Source organism: Halictus rubicundus, chromosome 4 (assembly GCF_050948215.1).
Source record: "Halictus rubicundus isolate RS-2024b chromosome 4, iyHalRubi1_principal, whole genome shotgun sequence".
In the NCBI taxonomy this organism is placed as follows: Eukaryota; Metazoa; Arthropoda; class Insecta; order Hymenoptera; family Halictidae; genus Halictus; species Halictus rubicundus.
In genome coordinates this window covers 7,259,771-7,280,206 of record NC_135152.1, presented here as the reverse complement: position 1 = coordinate 7,280,206, position 20,436 = coordinate 7,259,771, and the positions used below count along the sequence as shown (strand labels likewise).

General features: G+C 42.9%; 1 protein-coding gene across 4 annotated transcripts in view; it reads right to left on the bottom strand.

Moving 5' to 3' along the window:
• LOC143353291 (very long chain fatty acid elongase AAEL008004) overlaps positions 1-20,436 on the bottom strand; it is a 52,324-nt gene that overhangs the window by 14,842 nt on the left and 17,046 nt on the right. For 3 of the 4 annotated variants that reach the window (XM_076786490.1, XM_076786492.1, XM_076786493.1), the window contains exon 2: positions 68-216. In XM_076786490.1, the coding sequence (XP_076642605.1) occupies positions 68-125 (58 nt within the window). In that variant the 5' untranslated portion in view covers positions 126-216. Of the gene's footprint in view, positions 1-67; positions 217-9,000; positions 9,022-20,436 lie in introns of those variants that run through there. The other variant, XM_076786491.1, reaches the window with a different exon arrangement.

Sequence of the window (20,436 nt, the reverse complement as noted above, 5' to 3'; positions counted from 1 at the left end):
GAAGTCGCAGAAGGACTCTCGGAAGGTCTTCTTTAATGGGGTCAGTTCTGCGAGCGGGGCAACTCACCTGCATTCTTGTCGAGTATCTCGTGGAGCCGGTCCACGTACTGCATTACGATCGACATTGTTTCTGAATAGTCTTTCCCTAACAGTGATTCCACTGGTACGTCTTTGCGACTTCTAGGATTCCCTCTTCACGACTGGATTCGCGGGATTCTGCAACAATGAAAGAGAAAAGTGTTATTGCCAAGATTACGTACTGCGTTCTTTCTACTATTGCCTTTTATTTTTATTATTTCCCCTATGAACTATCGAGGTACTACTGTACTGTTATTCTATCGAATAACGAGATTTTATCACATACACTGTTTACTCGATATATGTCCAAAACACGGGTCTAGCCACGGACATATATCGGCCAGGAGATACTATTCTTCGATCCACGCGACCTTACACTCGGCGACCGAGGTCTCTCGAGCTTCTTGGTCCCTCACGGCAGAGGGGATAGTTCTGGGACTTTTATCGGCTAGGCATTTGGGACATGTATAGAGTACACACTGTATTATTCAATCTCAATAATTCATCATTTCCAGATATCACTTTAGAGCGGAGAGATTTCTAAATTGTCGATGGAAAATTTATTTTTTCAATGAATAAATTATCTCGCAGTGGATGTAACTTTCTAAATAAAGAAATAGAAAGACATTTTCCAAGGGGGTGCCGATCACCGAAAAGGTTAAGAACCACTGCTCAAGAGTGTCCCTCTAACTATCCCTCGTCAACGTCATTGCCCCCGGGGGCCATTTGCACCGCTCCCGGAGCAAGTTCGCAAAATAAATCTTGCCGACAGCTTCCACTACATTATTAGTATAAATTGTGCCAAGGTTCGATGCACCGATAATTGTGAAACAATTTTTGAAGTGTTATAGCGTACGATATCTAAAGTTTCGAACGCGTGGAATCGCATTTCGAAGCGTCGCCGGCTCGTTTCGCGAACGAGGGCGCGTTACTTCACTCGATTACATAAAAGCTGTCGATTTTCTGCCGCGATTTTCGACGTCGGCATTGAATTAGAATCCTCGCGACGACGCCGGGCCAAGATCACCCCCGTCGTTTCTTGCGAAATTACGCTCGCCGGGAATTCTTTTTGTTGTTATGGATCGCGCGAACCTCGCGATCCGATTCTCGCGCAATTCACCGGGCCCGACCATGAATCGGACGCGGCCTTGAACCACTATGGCACGCCTCCGCCATTACCAATGCCGGTTGAACCAATTTCACCCGCGGATCCGAGCCAGGAATCGCATCCTCTCTCTCTCTCTCCGGCGCACAAAAATCGGCTTTCGCGACTTCACCATTAACTTTTACAGAAACTACAACGTTGTACGTAGACTGTGGACGCAAAATAAATATTGCAAGAGTCAGGAGCCAAAGCCATTCTTGCATTAATAATTTTAATAGCTGGAAAATAGTCGATGTTCTTCGATTGTTTCAATTTTGCTATTGTTTCAAACGGTAGTCAGGGTGTGGGACCCAATTATTGTGGGTGTACCAATTACTGTGCCCATATGAATTCAAGCAGCCATAATGCAAGAAGCATATAACATGTACATTAACTGATACTAAAGAAAAAAAATTTAATATTACTTTTTTAATATTCGTTATGCTTTAAAAATAAGAATAATTAATATAGTCTCAGTAATTGGTACTCCCACGGTAATTGGGTCCCTTTCCCTGCACATTTGTGACATGAATGCATCAAATCCGCAGTCTAATGAGTGCACTCTGCAGTCATAGTCGTTCGGACTCAAATTGTCCTTTTTATTCTGCGCTAATGGCAGTTTGCAATTTTTTTTTACAAGAATTGCATTTTATTGATAGAAAGTTACAAACGTGAGACAAAAATCCTAATTTATTGAAGTAATGGAAGCATAATACTATGCAGATATTCACACCAAAATTGAATTCCAGTGTTGTTGAAAGTTGTGAAGCTGAGATGGAAAAAAAAACTATGAATTTAATTGTCAGTTGCAACAATTCTGCACGAAGCACTCGAAGACTGGCATTATAAAAATAACACAACGGTTTCGGCCACTTTTCCTCAACGACAATTACGATTACCACAATTACGTGTTCATAGTTAAGCCTACGAGCAAATTGCCCGCTGAGTTACATAAATGATAGAATTAACTATCGGTAAGAACGAGAAAGATTGACGCCATCGCGGCGTCATCGGTCAGCGACGAGCAGCCCTCGCACGACGCCAGAGAACAGCGTCATCGGTCGTTACCGTGCTAATGATACCACTGCCACTTGTGAAATGCCAGTGATTCCATTCCCGATCGACGCGACGGCCACGTTATGCGACCAACGCCTATCTCTTTGTTATAAATTTGATAGGCTGCGTGAGCGCGTCGTCCGTGGCACGTACAACGAACACGCCATTAAAAGGGACATATCATAAACGCTCCTTTCCTTGAAAATAATTGACCGTCTAATGTAGGAGTAATTCCATTTTACTTGTAAACGACGCTGTTAGGCGCAGTGTCACGACACAAGAAGAAAAAAAATCGTACATCACAACCGAGCAATTTATCGAACAATAACAATGTTTTTCTTATCCCAGTGGCTCCGTGTATTTTTTTTTTGTTTTAATGTCGATCTGCTTGCGCCACTTATTATTCAATAATCGTTCCGAGTGTCACTGATTTACTGAAAGTATCGTTGATAGGCTTTTTTCTATGGAATCGGGAAAAAATTGTTCCGCGATCAAAACAGCAAGCATAACATAAGATTATTTAATGTTAGCGATAAATTATAGTTACTTAATTCACCGCGGTATTATCATAACGTTGGCGTCGTGCATTAGACTGCGGACGTTTGTGCATTTATGAAACGTGCAGATTTGTGAGGTGCAAGAAAAAAGTGTTCATGTAAGCAACGATTCTATAGTGACCTTTATTAATCCGGGCTTGCTACAATAAATGTGAAAACGAAAAAAAAAAAAAAAATTTTCTAAAAATTCTTTAACAAAAACGAGAAAAAACACTTTTAGAAAGAAGCCAGCACGGAAGCAAAGTAGTAATAAATTGCCAAAATAAATCGTGAAATGTTATTAACAATACCAGAGGAAAATCATTATCCTAGAAATTACAAGCGTACGACGAACGAGAAACTGGTTCGAAAAAATGGCCAAATTGCTGAAGAAAATCGTTTTCCAACGGGGATCTCGCGTCCGGAGAATCGCGGATCAAAAATTCTGGGATCCCGATAGACGTCCGGACCCCTGATCGTCGATTATTATAGCGGCATAGTGGCAACGCGGTGCCATTATTGTTTCCACGAAGCTATTTCCTCGCGTCGGATACGGAGGTCGCGGAAGAGGAACGTCGCGCCGCCGGCTAATTGTTTATTTCGATGCCGTAGGTGCCGGCGGCGATTAATTACGCGTCCCTGAACGGGCACTGGTGTGTGGACGATTATGCGAATGGAGGAAGGTGATATGAGCGTGTGTGTGTGTGTGTGTGCGTCCACCCGCGGTGGTCAGCTGGATGGTTTGGTAACCCGTTGAATTTCGCTTTCAATACAACTCGGCCGCCACGCCGAGAGAATTCCCGCCAAGGCCAGCCGGCGAACGGTCTTGAACGGGTGCCGTCATTAATCATCGGCCAGCCGCCGGTCACCGATTCGTCCACGAACCCATAAGGAGATCGGCAGCTGACCTACTCTGTCGTCCCTTGCCCTTCCGATCTCCCTCTCCGAGGAATATCTATCGCTCTGGTTAATTGGGAAGCGTGGCTCCTGAGGACCTAGCTTGAGATTCTAACTTTCGAACTAGGAGATTAGGGCTTGAGTTAACCTACTCTGACGTCCCTTGGTCTTCCGATCCCTTTTTCCGAGGAATATCTTTGGTTAATTGGCTCCTGAGGGCCTAGCTTGGGATTCTAACTTTTGGAATAGGAGATCAGGATTAGAACTAGAAGACTAGGGTTAGAACTAGGAGATTAGGGTTTGAGTTGACCTACTCCGACGTCCCTTGCTCTTCCGATCCCCCTTTCCGAGGAATATCGATTGATTTCGTTTAATCGGAGAACGTGGTTTCTGAGGACCTACCTTGAGATTCTAACCTTTGAACTAGGAGATTAGGGCTTGAGTTAACCTACTCTGACGTCCCTTGCTCTTCCGATCCCTTTTTCCGAGGAATATCTTTGGTTGATTGGGGGACATGGCTCCTGAGGACCTAGCTTGGGATTCTAACTTTTGGAATAGGAGATCAGGATTAGAACTAGAAGATTAGGGTTAGAACTAGGAGATTAGGGTTTGAGTTGACCTACTCCGACGTCCCTTGCCCTTCCGATCCCCTTTTCCGAGGAATATCTTTGGTTAATTGGGGAACATGGCTCCTGAGGACCTAGCTTGGGATTCTAACTTTTGGAATAGGAGATCAGGATTAGAACTAGAAGATTAAGGTTAGAACTAGGAGATTAGGGTTTGAGTTGACCTACTCTGACGTTCCTTGCTCTTCCGATCCCCCTTTCTGAGGAATATCGATTGATTTCGTTTAATCGGAGAACGTGGCTTCTGAGGACCTAGCTTGAGATTCTAACCTTTGAACTAGGAGATTAGGGCTTGAGTTAACCTACTTTAACGTCCCTTCCTCTTCCGGTCCCTCTTTCCCAGGTATATCCATCGCTCTGTTTAATCGGAGAACGTGGCTCCCGAGGACCTAGCTTGAGATTCTAGCTCAGAAGCTACGTGTTATTAGGGGTTGGAATATTATTTTGGAAAGTGGTTTTTTCTTGGGCGTGTTTAGAGAGGGATGTACCAGGATTGTGGACTTTGTAAGAGTCCCTGGAACTAGGAGATTGCAATTAGAACGATTTTTGGGGAGTGAAAGCTTTTTTAACAGTGGATGGAGCGTCTTCCAGAGGAAAGACTTTGGAATGATGATTTTAGAAATGACTTTAGCATGGCTTTAGAAAAATGAGATTAATGGCCTTTGGTATCTCTACAGGGATATAAGAGGATTTTCGAAAAGTAGAATTGTGCAGGAAACATTTTTTCTGAATTTTTCAAGGGTGGTCTGTCGAACTGAAATTTGGATTAAATCATTTTTTGGAATGAGAATCGTATCCACAGGGGTAGACATCACCCTCAGAGGAACAAAGTGTTTCTACAGGCAATATTTTTCTATATTTGTTGACATTGCGCTTTTTTAGTATGTTGCGCCCTGCCAAAGTGGCTTTACAGAATTATTTTCGATACACAAGAATACTACGAGGGTTTATTTCAGCCCCTCAAAGTGATTATTCGCTGGAAAAAATCGCGTTCGGCTTCCCGCTGTCAGCTTTACACATACACAAACTTTGTGAAGATTTTTCACGTTAAGCAATAATTAATAATGCAAACGTTGGTCGTGTATATCGTTAATTTAAATTGTGCGAGGACGAGGTTTGCTGTGAACTTGTAATTGATGTACATTAGTTTGTTAGTAATCAAATTACGAAGGTAAGTGCGGTGGGAAACAAACATGAAGAAAGTAATCGAATGATTCTTCATCGATAATAGGCTTCAACATTATTCAAACAATATACTGTTGCTGTCTCATAACATGGCACTCGGATACAAAGAAAATCGTTACTTAATCGAATGATTGAATAATCAGAAAAACTGACATCCCCTATTTACAAATTTTAAAAACCTCATCATCAGTCACAGAGCATTCCGAAAAAATTAATTAAACCAAGAAAGTCAAACCAAAAAATTATACCACAAAGGTTCATCATTTCCCACCCACAGCTTCACAAACCTGATCAAAGCACTCCCAAAAACTTAAATTCGCTCACAAAGGTCCAGAATTTCCCATTTACAACTTTAAAAACCTCGTCATCGGTCACAGGGAATTCTCAAAAAATTAATTGAGCCAAGAAAGGCAAACCGGAAGGTTCAGTATTTCCCACCCAGAATTCCAGAAACCTGATCGGTCATTCCCAAATCACTAGAGACGCCGTAAGCATCGAGGTGGTCCCCACCATTCTCGACCGATTCGCCTAATCGCAAGCCCTTGCACAACGGCGTGTCCCCGCTCGTAGAAGCATTCGAACGAAAGTTGCAGCGCGTGCTTAGGGTTAGAGAGATCGCATAGGGTGGCGATTTTCGTGCCAAGTGGGACCATCGAATGTAGCTATAGTAATCCATGAAACTATGAGAGAAAGAGACAGAGAGAGAGAGAGAGAGAGAGAAAGAAACGGGGGCCAGGGTCGATTGGTTGGTCCGCGGTGGATCGCGATCGCGTCACGTTGCAAAACGAAAAGTCCAAAACGCGCCGAGCAAGCGAAATACCTCGTCGGATGTGCGTTGCGAAAACCGTATACATTACGGTGGGCCAGCTGGGGCCAGAAAACGGGCCATAGCGATCGTCTCTTCGTCGTCTTCGTCGCTTCTGTCTCCGTGTTACGGTACGTTACGCAAGCAGGAATCGCTCGCTCGCTCGAAGCTGTGTGTCTCGACGCTGGAATCGTCATTAACGATAGGATGAACAAACCACTGACCTCAATACGCGCCGGCTAAATGTTTCGATTCACTGGCAACAATCGCGACCAGCACACCGTCGCCGCTGCTTGCGAGCTAATGCGTCACGCTGGATCGAGCGACGAGACGGATCCACGCGTGCACGCGATCGTCTCTCGATCCTGCCGATCTTCCTCAATAGATCGATCGACCGATCTCCTTTTATTTCACGATCGCCACATTCTTAACATTTTACTGCGCGACTGCGGTATACAAGCTGATCGTGGAATTTCTTCGGTCAGTTGATAGCACGTCTTCGGTGAACTAACATTTTTATCTTGTTAAATGTAGGCTGGAGAATAGTGATTCTTTAATTTGTTGCAACTGGAACAGTTGCTATATTTTTTTTTACTATTATCCGTTCGTTTGTTGCATTTGCAGAAAATTTAGTTTCCGAGTTGTACGAAAAATTCAGTGTTCCCGGTCTACAACTTCAATTTCAAATTTTCTTCTTGACCAATTCTCGAACTTTCCGTTAAACAAAATAATTTTCTCTTGTTGAACGAAGGTTTAACGTCTGCATTTTTTTTATAACGATCCCATCGCCTGTCATACCTCCGAAAAATTCTAATCAAGTTTCTTGCATCGTACGATCAAGTCGCTTTCCGCTACAAACCGTCGACAACAAAATTTGTTTATTATATACCCGGACAATTTTTCGGTTATGAAAGTATTTTTGTCTCGATATAGCCACGATTGAACAACAGACGGCTCCATTTATTTTAGAATTTTCCTGTCACCTGTTGCGTTAAAAAAAAATGTTCCAAGAGAGACTATTCTCCATTTATCCGAAAAAGTCGATTCACGGTTTGCTGATCGAGAGAGAGAGAGAGAAAGAGAGGATCCTTTCGACGGCAGTCTGTCCAAGCGAATGATAGCATAAAAGCATAAAAGCTTCGTGTGGGTGGTACATACACAGACAGCCTGTCACCGAATTTTTGCGACAAGCTTTCGGCGTCTTGCGCACGCTGCTCCAATAAATCTCGCTTAAACGACGAGCTATACGATGCGACTAGTTTAGAGACACAGAATGTAGAGCGTACACAGCGCACGCTTATCGCGTTAATTGCCGGCGCGAGGCACGCTTTGATTAGTACGATCCCTCCTATTCCCTTTCTGTTTATTCTCTGAACCAGAACAATACTAATCAATTTAATAGCGTCTCCGCGACCTGCAAGATTCAAATCTTCAATGCACCTAATTAAGTGCAACGAGCATTCAATTTTAATCAGAGTTTCTTCTCCCCGCTGTCACTTAATTGCCTCTTTTTGTATCCCTTAAACCAAAACATTATTAACTCTCGGACTCCCGCGAGTGCTACGCCTATGCCGGGGTCATTTCTCACCCACATACTTCACTACAGTTTCCTTTCGATATAAGGCGATGGCTCGGGACCGGCTCTCGTCGTATATCGGATGAAGAAGAAGAAAATGGCGATTTCGAAATAAAAAGTGTCGTCTGATATCGGAATAAAATCGTTAATACAGTCAATGCGGAAAGTTTAATGACCTTCTCTTCGGCACAGTTTTTCGTCTTTCTATAAATTTACGAATATTTTAATCACCCAGATTCTCTGGTCTAAACGATGCGTGGGCGTGACAATGGCAGACGTCGGAACCGATCCTCGAGCAGAACGAGCTCTCGCCGCGCACACGCGCGCTGCAAGCGATGAGGTCGACGGTCGATTGTTTACACAACGCTCGTTTATCAGATAAACGAGGTTACGCGATCCGTAGTAACGAGATCAATCCGAGAGCACCGGAAGCGTACAAATCAATTTGTTTTGTTGTACCTGCCGGTTGGCGCGCACGGGTCCCGCGAGTTCGTTCCGAGGAACACGGTCCTGAAGCGGCCGCGTTGCAAAACGCAGTTGCGTAACGACGCGTGACCCGTCGCAGCCGACTGTTAATTACTGGAAGGTGTTCGGTCCCGTCAAGGTTGCGAACCGTAGATAAGTAAAAGCTAGAACCGGCTCCCGAATCGACTAGGAACACCGACGCGAACCGCGCGATCGGCAAGGTGCACCGTGCAATTCCACGCGCGCACCGGAGATCGAGTCGCGTCGATTCAGCCGAACGAGCCGAGAATTGAAGGGTTCAACGGGTCAAGATGTCTGCTGGGGACACGGCGGACTGGGGAGGCAATTGAACTCCATGTCAGCCACTCGAGTGACACATCTGGTTCCTCCGTTTGAAAATCACCTCTGCTGGCAATTTTTCTGCACCGCTCCGGGAACCTTTGTTTCCAGGACCAGTTTCGACCTCTGCGGAAAACTGACTCGCTTGTGCTCGTGGCAAGATGGCGATTAACCCCTTCCCGTGCCGTTTAGTTCGACGAGATCCGGGCCCAAACGGTAGGGGTCAACGCGCGCGGTAAACAGACCAGAGTGATGCTCGAAAACAGTTGCAATACTAGCCGAAAAGTAAACACCTGTGATACAGTCCTTTGTAAATCATTCCACGACTCTGACTCGCGATGTTTACATTTGGCAGATTTTCAATCCACCAGTCGTACCCGTGATGTTTACGTTTGCGCGAAAATCTTCATCACGAGTCGGACTCGTTAAAGTACGGGAAGGGGTTAACTCTCAATTCTTGGGATCTTTTAACATCTATCAAACATTTTCTAGTGCTGCAAAATTTTTGTGAACGGCTGTCTTTTCCACTTGTTCCCTTCGTTTCATTTATTTTGAAATATTTTTATTTTTTGATTGATAGAAATTCCAGCCTCGTGTAACAATATACTAATTGGGGGAATATAGTATTAACCGATGCCATAATATCCGGAACTAGCGGTTTTTATGAAACAGTTTCGAAACTTTAAATTCACCGCTACTTCTTTTAGCGTTCTAACCTCTAAGAGAAAAAAGAACGATGTTCGTGCATCGAAAATTTGCTGCATAACAATTATCTGTATTCAATCGACAGACTTTCCCGGTCAGACCCGCATTGATTTTCACATTAATTTGCAGTCAGTCGACTTTATTTCATGTTAAATTTATGTTCCACCTCGTTATTTCTTGACATTGACGACAGACTCGTTGGTCTACGCGCGTGCAATAAAGACTCCATTTTACGTTTCACAAGTGCGGATTTACAATTCGTAGATAAGTATAGCCGCGAAGAAGTATATAACTATGCCGAGTGTTGTATCTACACCGTCATTATCGTTGTTATTTCAACACTGCTTAATACGATAAAAAATACGACAGATTTTATGAAAGATCACGTTCACAGAAACCTTGCGTAACACACCGATCTACGATTCCTTTAATTGTTTTGCCACGTGAGGCGTTTCACTTTTCCAGGGAATCGTGAAATCAATGATACAAACATCCGCGACAAAAAAAAAAAAAATATCAACTAAATAAGAAACGATGACCGAGAACAATGGAGACACAGATAGAAACGAACTTGTGCACTGATGAACATCGTCTTCCACTGAAAAAATGATTAAATAAGAAACTATAATAATGACGCCGTTCCCGGCAAAAATCGGAATTGTGCCACGAGCAAAACTGGAAACAGAAGCACAGACACTGAGAACTGTCACAGAACCGAGCGCACTCACTGTCACGAAAACGAGACAAGAAACGTAGGTGCCGAGGCGAACCGAACGGAAGTCTGAAGAGAATCGAGAGGCGAAGGCATAAACTCCGGGCGCGTGTTGACCCTCCCCGGTTAGGTTAACAATCACACGTTCGCTGAAGCACCGCCGTTTTTCCGAGCGAGACGAGGCGTGTCCGCGCGCGCGAGCGAGCGTACACCTCCGCTTCGCTCCGCTCCGTTCGCTGCAATCGCGGACGAATTACCTTGCCTTCGAGGACAAACGACCACGACGACGACGACGACACGCGTCTTTCTTCGGCGTTCACCTGGGTTCCTCATTAATTTTTCCTCGGACTTCTCCGAACTAGCTCGCGACCCGCTCGATCGAGCTTATCAACGATCTGCTCGCTGCCTCGGCCCTGTTATCATCCACACAGATATCCAACCCGTTCGCTGGCTAATACCGGATAACCAGGTTTCAGTTACTCTCAATTTAAAGGCTTCACCGATTTAAATTTTTGGAAAGAATTTATACCAGCGGCGCAGCATTTTGAATGAGAAATGGGAATTGCTCCTTTTTCGCTACGCTCAAAACAAAAAATCAAGGTGCAACAAAAATTACCAGACAATGTTCCACGATCACGGGAGAGTGTCCGAGAATTTTTTCCGAATTTTTTGAAACACTGAACCGGTCTCAGGATCGTTCTAAAAGTTAAAAGATTCTACACCAACAACGTCGAAATACTCGCTCGCTTTAAAAATTATTTAAACAAATTTAAACATTCACGATGTAGTGAGAAAAAATACCGTTGTACTCGGGACATGGAAATCATCTCCTCCGATCATTATAGTTAAATCAGAAAAAAATTCTCGAACCTAAAGGGACACCCTTTTCGTCATAACTTTTCCAGCATCGAGGATACCGCAGGAAAACATTCCCACGTTTCCTTGTCAGTAGATTAGGCGATTGATCGGTCGATGTCGGCGCGCATTGACGAGAATCCGCCACAAGCATCGCGGATCGATCGATAGAGGAATTTGATTTTCCGGACGGTGAATAACGAGAATCTCAATAATTCAGGGGGATCCGGTGGCCGGTCACGAAACACGAGACTATGGTTGCGCGGTCATTGTTCAGCGATCGTACACGCCCTCCCGCACTCTCCCCTTTCCTCGTTAGCCGATAACGAATCGAGTGAAATAATTATGAACGCGTGACCCCGTCGGAACACCACGTGCGCTCGGACTCGGCGAATTCGAAAAAGTTTCTTTTTCTTTTCAGCTCGAGGATTTCCTGCGATTATACGACGCGTTACGTAAAGTTGATCTATTTGCAATTCGAACGAGAGATAAGATATATCGGAGGAATTCGAGTGGTTGCTTTCGCGTCAAAAGATTTCTCGAGGCTCGACACGTTGTCAAATGCATTTTACAATTGTGCGAACGTCCAGGCAGTTCAACGAAAATTTAGTTTAATCGATGAGATTGAAACTGGAAAGATAAACTTTGTTACACCGGATTGTTCGTTTAATCTTTCTGTATCTTACAGTCATGATTAAAAATTGATTGATCGTGGCATGCTGATTCTACTTCTTGTACAATACTAGTGCATGGGAAACCCGATCCATTTTTAATGAAGATTTTACTCGATAACGAAGCCTTGTTTCGAAAAATTTTATCACTTATTTTCGAGTTCGTTCTTTCTGTGAATCATCCCCTTTTTATAGTTGATATTATAATGACAACTTTTTTACTCCTCGCGGATCTTTGCAATCTCAATAATCGAAAATCAAAAATATTAGAACGCGTCCTGTCTTAGATAAAATTAAATAAAATAGATTGTGTACGGTCTGTTATTTAAAATACTATTTTATCTAGGAGTCAGAATGGGTCAGTGTTTAAGAAAATGAAAGAAGAAGACGAAAAAGTGTAGAAGAAAGCGAAAAAGAAGAGGAATGCGGTGCACAATGGGTCGGAGAAGACGCGCCGTCGGCGTTATACAACACCGGTCGTTAATAACGCGAAACAACCTTATTACACTATAGCCGGTTGTTTACACGTGCCTCGGGAACGTGTAATTTCGCGGCGGAGACGATTGTGCCGCAACCGCGCGAATGAAAATCAAATCTGCCTCGAGCTTAATCAACCGCTCTGTTCCGCTCCCGCGTTGTAATGAATACCCTCGATTAACTATAGTGGGGAGAAATGTTAGGGTTGTTTGTCGCGAGTACTGCGACACTTTGCGAAGTTTCTACGCCGCTTAGGAACACGATTCTGCGTCATTTTCATCAATTAATTTCATTTCTTCGCAATTCCGCGGAGTGAAGACGGTTCCAATTACTAAAAGAACAAATATATTTTTATGTACCTTTTGCTCCTTGAAAAAATACATTTTTATTTAACATTCGGTCCATGCAATCGATGTAGACAAATTTTTGTATTGATCACAGCTTGCCTCCTGATCAAACCGCAGCACTTGATATATACGAATAAAGTTTTATAGATAAATTTGAAGAGCTTAAATTTGAACAGTGCCCAGAGAAAAATTTTCTGTCACCGTCCATTTGTCGGTGTTGTAAATACAGTATAGCAAATTCGTAACGATACCTAAAAACGAATACAAAACTGTATGCACCACAACGGACGAGCATGTTGGAAGAACAGATTTGAGCACGCGAGTATCGGATGTTTGAATTTATCTCGAATCGAATTTGATCGGTCGAATGTGGCCGATTCGTCGCGGTACTCCCAGCAATAAAGTCATTGTGATTGTTATTACAGTCGGCGCGTGAATCACGTTCGGTTTGGATGAGGTTTCCCACGTTTCGCCGAGCTTCCGACGAGTGACAGTATATTTAGACGAGTCGTGGCGCGAATAGACTGCGCTGGCTGCAGTTCGGGTTAAGTAAAGGTGTTCGCAGCTAGCGGTGCAATCTCGGGGGAACTCTTGCCGTGATAATTTCCGTTTAGTCATTCAATGCGAAAAGAACGCGACTGCTGTGCAAACCGGCTGCCTTTTCGAGCGTCAACTTGCTCTCCTCATCCGATACAACGTTGCGATTAAACGGAAACAACTTGTGCAATCTCTCATTTTTCTCGGGACCGCCATTCGCAAAAATTCAAAAGTTCCTTCTTTCTTCCCGGAGGCAAAGATTCACTGCACGGGCTCATTCTATTAGAGTATTATTCTTTTTCTAGTGTTCACCGTTGAAAATTGTAGGGCTAATGTCGACCACGGGCTGCCTACGACTGCCACGATGGTCGAAAGTCTCAAAAAATATATTTAGCAAAGGGATCTACGATCTAGAAATTAAATAAGCTGGCTAAGAAATGTATAGCTACGAAAGATACGTGATTCGGTAGGGCTAATGTCGACCATGGGCTGCCTACGACTGCCACGATGGTCAAAAGTCTCAAAAAATATATTTAGCAAAGGGATCTACGATTTAGTAATTAAATAAGCTGGCTAAGAAATGTATAGCTACGAAAGATACGTGATTCGGTAGGGCTAATGTCGACCATGGGCTGCCTACGACTGCCATGATGGTCAAAAGTCTCAAAAAATATATTCAGCAAAGGGATCTACGATTTAGTAATTAAATAAGCTGGCTAAGAAATATTTAGCTACGGAAGATACGTGATTCGGTAGGGCTAATGTCGACCATGGGCTGCCTACGACTGCCACGATGGTCGAAAGTCTCAAAAATATATTTAGCAAAGGGATCTACGATTGGTAATTAAATAAGCTGGCTAAGAAATGTATAGCTACGAAAGATACGTGATTCGGTAGGGCTAATGTCGACCATGGGCTGCCTACGACTGCCACGATGGTCAAAAGTCTCAAAAAATATATTCAGCAAAGGGATCTACGATTTAGTAATTAAATAAGCTGGCTAAGAAATATTTAGCTACGGAAGATACGTGATTCGGTAGGGCTAATGTCGACCATGGGCTGCCTACGACTGCCACGATGGTCAAAAGTCTCAAAAAATATATTTAGCAAAGGGATCTACGATTTAGTAATTAAATAAGCTGGCTAAGAAATGTATAGCTACGAAAGATACGTGATTCGGTAGGGCTAATGTCGACCATGGGCTGCCTACGACTGCCACGATGGTCGAAAGTCTCAAAAATATATTTAGCAAAGGGATCTACGATCTAGAAATTAAATAAGCTGGCTAAGAAATGTATAGCTACGAAAGATACGTGATTCGGCAGGGCTAATGTCGACCATGGGCTGCCTACGACTGCCACGATGGTCGAAAGTCTCAAAAATATATTTAGCAAAGGGATCTACGATCTAGAAATTAAATAAGCTGGCTAAGAAATGTATAGCTACGAAAGATACGTGATTCGGTAGGGCTAATGTCGACCATGGGCTGCCTACGACTGCCACGATGGTCGAAAGTCTCAAAAATATATTTAGCAAAGGGATCTACGATCTAGAAATTAAATAAGCTGGCTAAGAAATGTATAGCTACGAAAGATACGTGATTCGGTAGGGCTAATGTCGACCATGGGCTGCCTACGACTGCCACGATGGTCAAAAGTCTCAAAAAATATATTCAGCAAAGGGATCTACGATTTAGTAATTAAATAAGCTGGCTAAGAAATGTTTAGCTACGAAAGATACGTGATTAGGTAGGGCTAACGTCGACCATGGGCTACCTCCAAGTGCCACAACAGGCAAAAGTCCTCCAAACTGTGACTCCACAAGAAGATTGACCTCCCAATAATTAAATTAGCCTTGCAACATCTGTTCACCCAGCACAGGAAGCAAGGAACCGCTTCGATGCAAAAACGTCGGCTCCGCGAACGCGTGGGCGTCACGTAGCCGAATTCGAGTCGGCGTAAAATCCGAGTGACATAATCGCGACGGGGACAAGATAGTAACTGTCTGAGAAGTCACGTCGACGTCAAACGTCGACGTCCTCTGCTTTTCGACGGTCGTACGCGGCCGCAATTTTCTCGGCGAGTGTCAACAACGAGGCATGCGGTCCGCTCCTTTCTCTCCTCGATATCTACCCGTGCGCTCTCTCTCTCTCTCTCTCTCTCTCTCTCTCTCTCTCTATCTTTCTTGCCGTTTGTGCTCCGTAGCGGCGCTCTCGTTTTCTCCTTTCGCCGGGCTCGTGTTTCTCTCGCATCTCTCCGTTACTCGCGTTGCTCAAGGCGCGCAACAGCCTCTGCGGATTACTTAAGAACGCCGGCCCACGGTTGCGTCGACTGTAATAGTTACACTTGCACTTTCATAGCAATCGGGGGCCACGCGCCTTGCACTTTCCCGCCATAGTGTTTCGAGAGACCGCGGGGCGCTGGAGCCTCTCCGAGAAATCATACCTTCACGGCAGAGTTGGGCAGTATCTGAATAAAAAATTATTTAAATAGCTTTCAGATACAGATGCTCTGTATCTTTTGTTTTTATTCGAAGTCGGATGAATCGCGAGAGGTGATCTGTATCTTTGTTCGTCGAGCGTCTGGTTTCCAGAGTTTTATTCGACCTGCCTCTCGGATGATTTTTTGGTTATCTTCGGGATTTATCCGAGAGTCGGATACAACGCCACCATTTATTCGACGGATTTATTTGTAGATACTCGGTGACGCCGGGTATCCGTCCGATTTTAATCGACGAATAAATAAAAAATTCAGAATTTATTCGAACCCAGATGTCGCGGCGAGATTTATCCGTAACTTTTATTCGTTATTCGAAGCTCGATTTGGCCAGACGATTTATTCGACGATTTATTCGTGACGAGTATTTGGCAGAGATGAGAATCACATGTATCTTTTATTCGAAATTTTATTCGAGGATCGGATAACCGACCTTTTTATCCGACGTTGCCAAGTCGTAATACGTAAATACGTACCACGGTATAGTGACTACCATTAATAATCGTACACTTTTTATCGTTTAAACTTTAAGCGATTGTTTACACAAATAAATTTTTATTATTTGAACAATTGTTTACACAAATAAATTTGTATTACTTAAACAATTGTTTAAACAAATAAATTTTTATTATTCAAACAAATGTTTACACCAGTACATTTTTGTTACTTAAACGCTTGTTTACACAAGCCCTTACAGAAGGTTTTATTTGAACTTATGTCTTGTTCTACAATATCGAAGTGTTATAGTGGTAGAATGAGGCAAATCTGATCACGTAGGGCTACCTACAAGTGTCAAGAAATTCTCTATTGAACAATAGTGCTCCATAGAGAATTTACTTTGAACTTACATCTCGTCGTACACTATTAAACAGCTATAATTGCAGAATGAGGCAAATTTGTGCACGTAGGGCTACCTACAAGTGCCAAACAATTGTCTATCGAACAAAAGTAGTCCATATCGAATTTGCTTTAAATTTACATCTCGTTCTACGACAGCAAATAGCCGTGATAGTGAAATGAGGCTAATTTGACCAGGTAGGGCTGCCTAAAAGTGACACGAAAATTTTCCATTGAACAACACTGGTCGATAGCGGATTTGCTGTGAATTGACGCGTGCTCTGAAAGTATTGAAGAGCTATTATTGCAAAATGAGTTCGAATTAACAATTTCTGGACCCCGTAGCTAGCCCTACGCGTTCGAAGGGTATGAAAAAAATTCGGAATCGAGCCGAAAGGATTGCCAATCATTCGGGTGCAAATTAACGATCGCAGAGCAACCTGTTTTCCACGGTTGACGGGTCAAACGAAAGGGAAATACGTTTCTCGACCAAGTAAGAATGAAAGTCGGTCATCAAGTAGGTCAAGCGGGTCTAGTCGGTCAAGTAAGAATGAAAAATGTGGACCGAGGCTAGAACTTCGAGCGTGTTCCAGAACGCTTCTCTAATCCTGACCGACACACAAATCTACAATACGTGTTCTTCAAGCACTAACCCAGATGAAACAAGTGGAAAACACAATCTTTAACAATTTCTCCGGCAATAAGACAAACATTTTATCGGTCCAGTAATCTATATTGCAATTTTTCTACGACCTCGCCTCACGCAAGAGCATTAAAAACTGAAATGATACGACTTCCTAGGCGCCCAGTCAATGGAACCCGATTACCCGACGGTTATGTTTCACGTAATTATCGACAAGCAAGATGAACTGGTGTCTACCGAGAGCAGAATTCCTCGGAGCTCGCCTCCGTAATCGCGAGCGCGCAGCCAATACCCACCGCGACCGGCCGGAAAAGAAAAGAAAGTTTCTACAAACGGAGAAATGCCTCTCGTTACGGAATAACCGTTGAATCACGCTTTTCGATCGTTTGATTTCCTAGATGGAGAACATTTTCACGCGCTTCCTGAACGCTCGACAACCAGAGCTGAATATTCAACGGAGGAATCCTTCGGTTTTGTTGCTCCACTCGTTTATTCATCGATCCTTTGTTCGTCGCTCTACCTCGATTTCCGCTTCGTTCGACCTTTTTTAGCATTCCGTAGGTACTTTGTTTTAAGACCGAGGAAGGGAGTATTGCCAAAGATGCATACGCTGCATCTGTGTCCGATCAATTGCGTGTACTTTCTTTAATTGAAATTGTACAAAAGTGTCCGAAAAGAACGAGACAATTTTGTGAAAATCAGATATTTTGTCAAAATTTAGTAAAAATTGAGTAATAATTGAGCAAAAATTGATGGTAAAAAATTTAGTAAAAATGATAGTAATCATTTATTTAACGTACTCTCTGTCGTTTTCCTATTTCGAGAAGCTCGAGAGTTTGTTCAATAACTAGACTGCGGATTGCTATGCAAAATAAAAATTGTCGTAATTATTTCGTTAAGTTGAAAATAATGAAGCAATATTTTTAGATTCCTGGAAAATATTTTCACCGCTTTAATACTGGTCTGATTTTTGTCATAAACGGAGAAAATTCGGAGTCTAATAGTGATTATAGTAATCTAGCTTTGGGGACAATTTTTAATTTACAACTTTGCCAATGGACACGGGCTTCCTAAGGGGAAAAAGTGCGTTCAACCTGGACTTCAACAATTCCTTCGGTGAACGTTGAACGGTTGCAGTATTCCGTTGGTAAAAATTAGGCTAACTATATCTCGTCACGGTCGGTAAAACTGTGGAAACGCGCGTCCGCGATCCACGTAACGAACAGGGGGTACGCGAAATCGTCGAAGCGGACTGTGTCGAGGTCAGAATAGTTTCTGTATTCAGAGCGTTAATTAGACACGTAATTTTGTCGTACGCGGAAAGAAAGAGTAGCTGCCGATCTGTTGCCAGCGTCTTCGGCTCGCGCAACCGATCATTGCTACTGTATGCTTCTTTCCAGTCTGTCATCGATTCATCAGAACTCTTTGCACAACCATAAGCGTGCGTTAATCTGCGCCGATCGATGTGTCAAAGAAAATTTCTTCGTGCTGCCTGCCAAAATGCTCGTTGCAATTTGAATAGAATGCAAACTTCAGAAAATTAAATCGTTGTTCCAGATTTAAATCATCATTCTATTTAATTTTCATTGAAAAATTTTATTTCGTAAATATAATTTTGAATTTGTACAAGGTACTGTTCGAATAGTGTTTCGATTGAATAAATTGTTTAATAAATTGACTTCGAATCGACCCGTGGTTCTTGCCCCGTTAATAATTTAATCATCGTGATTTATTCGATCCAGCAATTTTATTTTTTAAATATGATTTTTCAATTTAAGCGGGTACACGACGCAACGTGCTTGCATTCGTGTAAATTCTTTGGTAAATTGACTTCAGCGAAACGGCGCCAATGACGAATCATCAGCGCCCCCGGATTCTCCATGCACGAGCCACTAAACCAATTATCGTCCTGCATTACTCAATCATTCTATCTTCGTTGCGAAACGAATCGCCGGCGTCTATCGCGGACGCTTCTTCCCAGGTATTTCACGCATTAATTCGGATTAGAGCTGTCGATGATTAAGACAAATTAATTACAACGTTATATGGAATGGTAAGCAAATCATTCTTCCGTGGGAACGAGTGAAAACCGCGAAGAAGTTTCAGATATTAAAACAGCTGAAACACTGAATCCTGTTCATTTAGTTACTAGGGTGAGGGACCCAATTACTGTGTCTATACTAATTCTACTTATTTTTAAAGCACAACGAATATTAAAAAATAGATATTAAATTTTTTTCACTAAAATCAGTTATTAATCTATATAGTAATTGGATCCCTTACCCTAGACAGCCGATTGTTATGGATTTTTAAAAAATCTAAGAATGTTAAGGGACTTCTCACAATCGATTTTTATTTTGCACGAAGATCCGCAGTCCATTAATTACAAAAGCTCGATCTCGAAGATCACTTAGCGATAGTGATTTATGATTTTTCCATGGCAAACCCCCGGATTATGATTTATGGTCTTTCGCGTCAAGTTTCGCAAGGGAAAAATTCTTTCCTGGGTGAAATATAATTGGACAGGAAACGCGACGATTAAAAGCTGCGCAATGCTTTCTGGGACACCTTCGCGCAGTCGCGCATAGACACGACGTATTCCGCGTGCGAAAACATAATAGAAGAGGTAAACGTAACTTTTTTTTTTCAAATCGCCTGTCGCGGCTCGGCACGACTCGAGTACCACTTAGCCTCTCCATATAACCCAGGAGTCTGTCCATTACCGGTTATTTCAACTTCGGCCGGTCGTTGTTTATGAATATAAAAGCGAACGATATTTTGCAACGATTCGGCGCAGATTGACGGTTGGGAAATGTTTTGAGACGGAACGAACGAGCGACGGGCAACGTGTTATTATCGATAGACGACGACTTCTCGAGAGATTTCGAGAGATCAATCGTTTCCGGAGCGATTGCCAGAAACCGAGCACGGAGACATATTTATTTTAATAAGCGGGCTGAGGATCTTATGCGAGTTTCAATTTCTGCGGGTTATTTTCATGGTAATTGAAACCGCGGAGTTACTAACGGCAGAGGAGAGGTCTTATGCGAATTTCAATTTTGCTTTATTTCATGAAAATTCAAACAGCGAACTTCTCAAGCAGAGGATCTTATGCGAATTTCAATTTCGGTGGCCATTTCATGAAAGTTGAAACAGCGAAGTTACTAAGCAGAGGGTCTTTAGCGAATTTTAATTTCTGTGGTTTACTTTATGAACATTAAAACAGCGAAGTGACGAAGGACAGGGTCTTGTTGCGAGCTTCAATTTCCGTGGTATATTTTATGAAAATGACGGAGAAGCTTGTTTGACCAATTAAGAAATTCTTTGTCGCATTAATGAGGTACAAATTCCATTAGTTTATGTCAATATTCAGTGTGAATGATTTGAGGCATCTAAGCAGTACTTGAACTCTAAGTTTCCGACTCTCGAGGAATTTTCTATATGTAAATT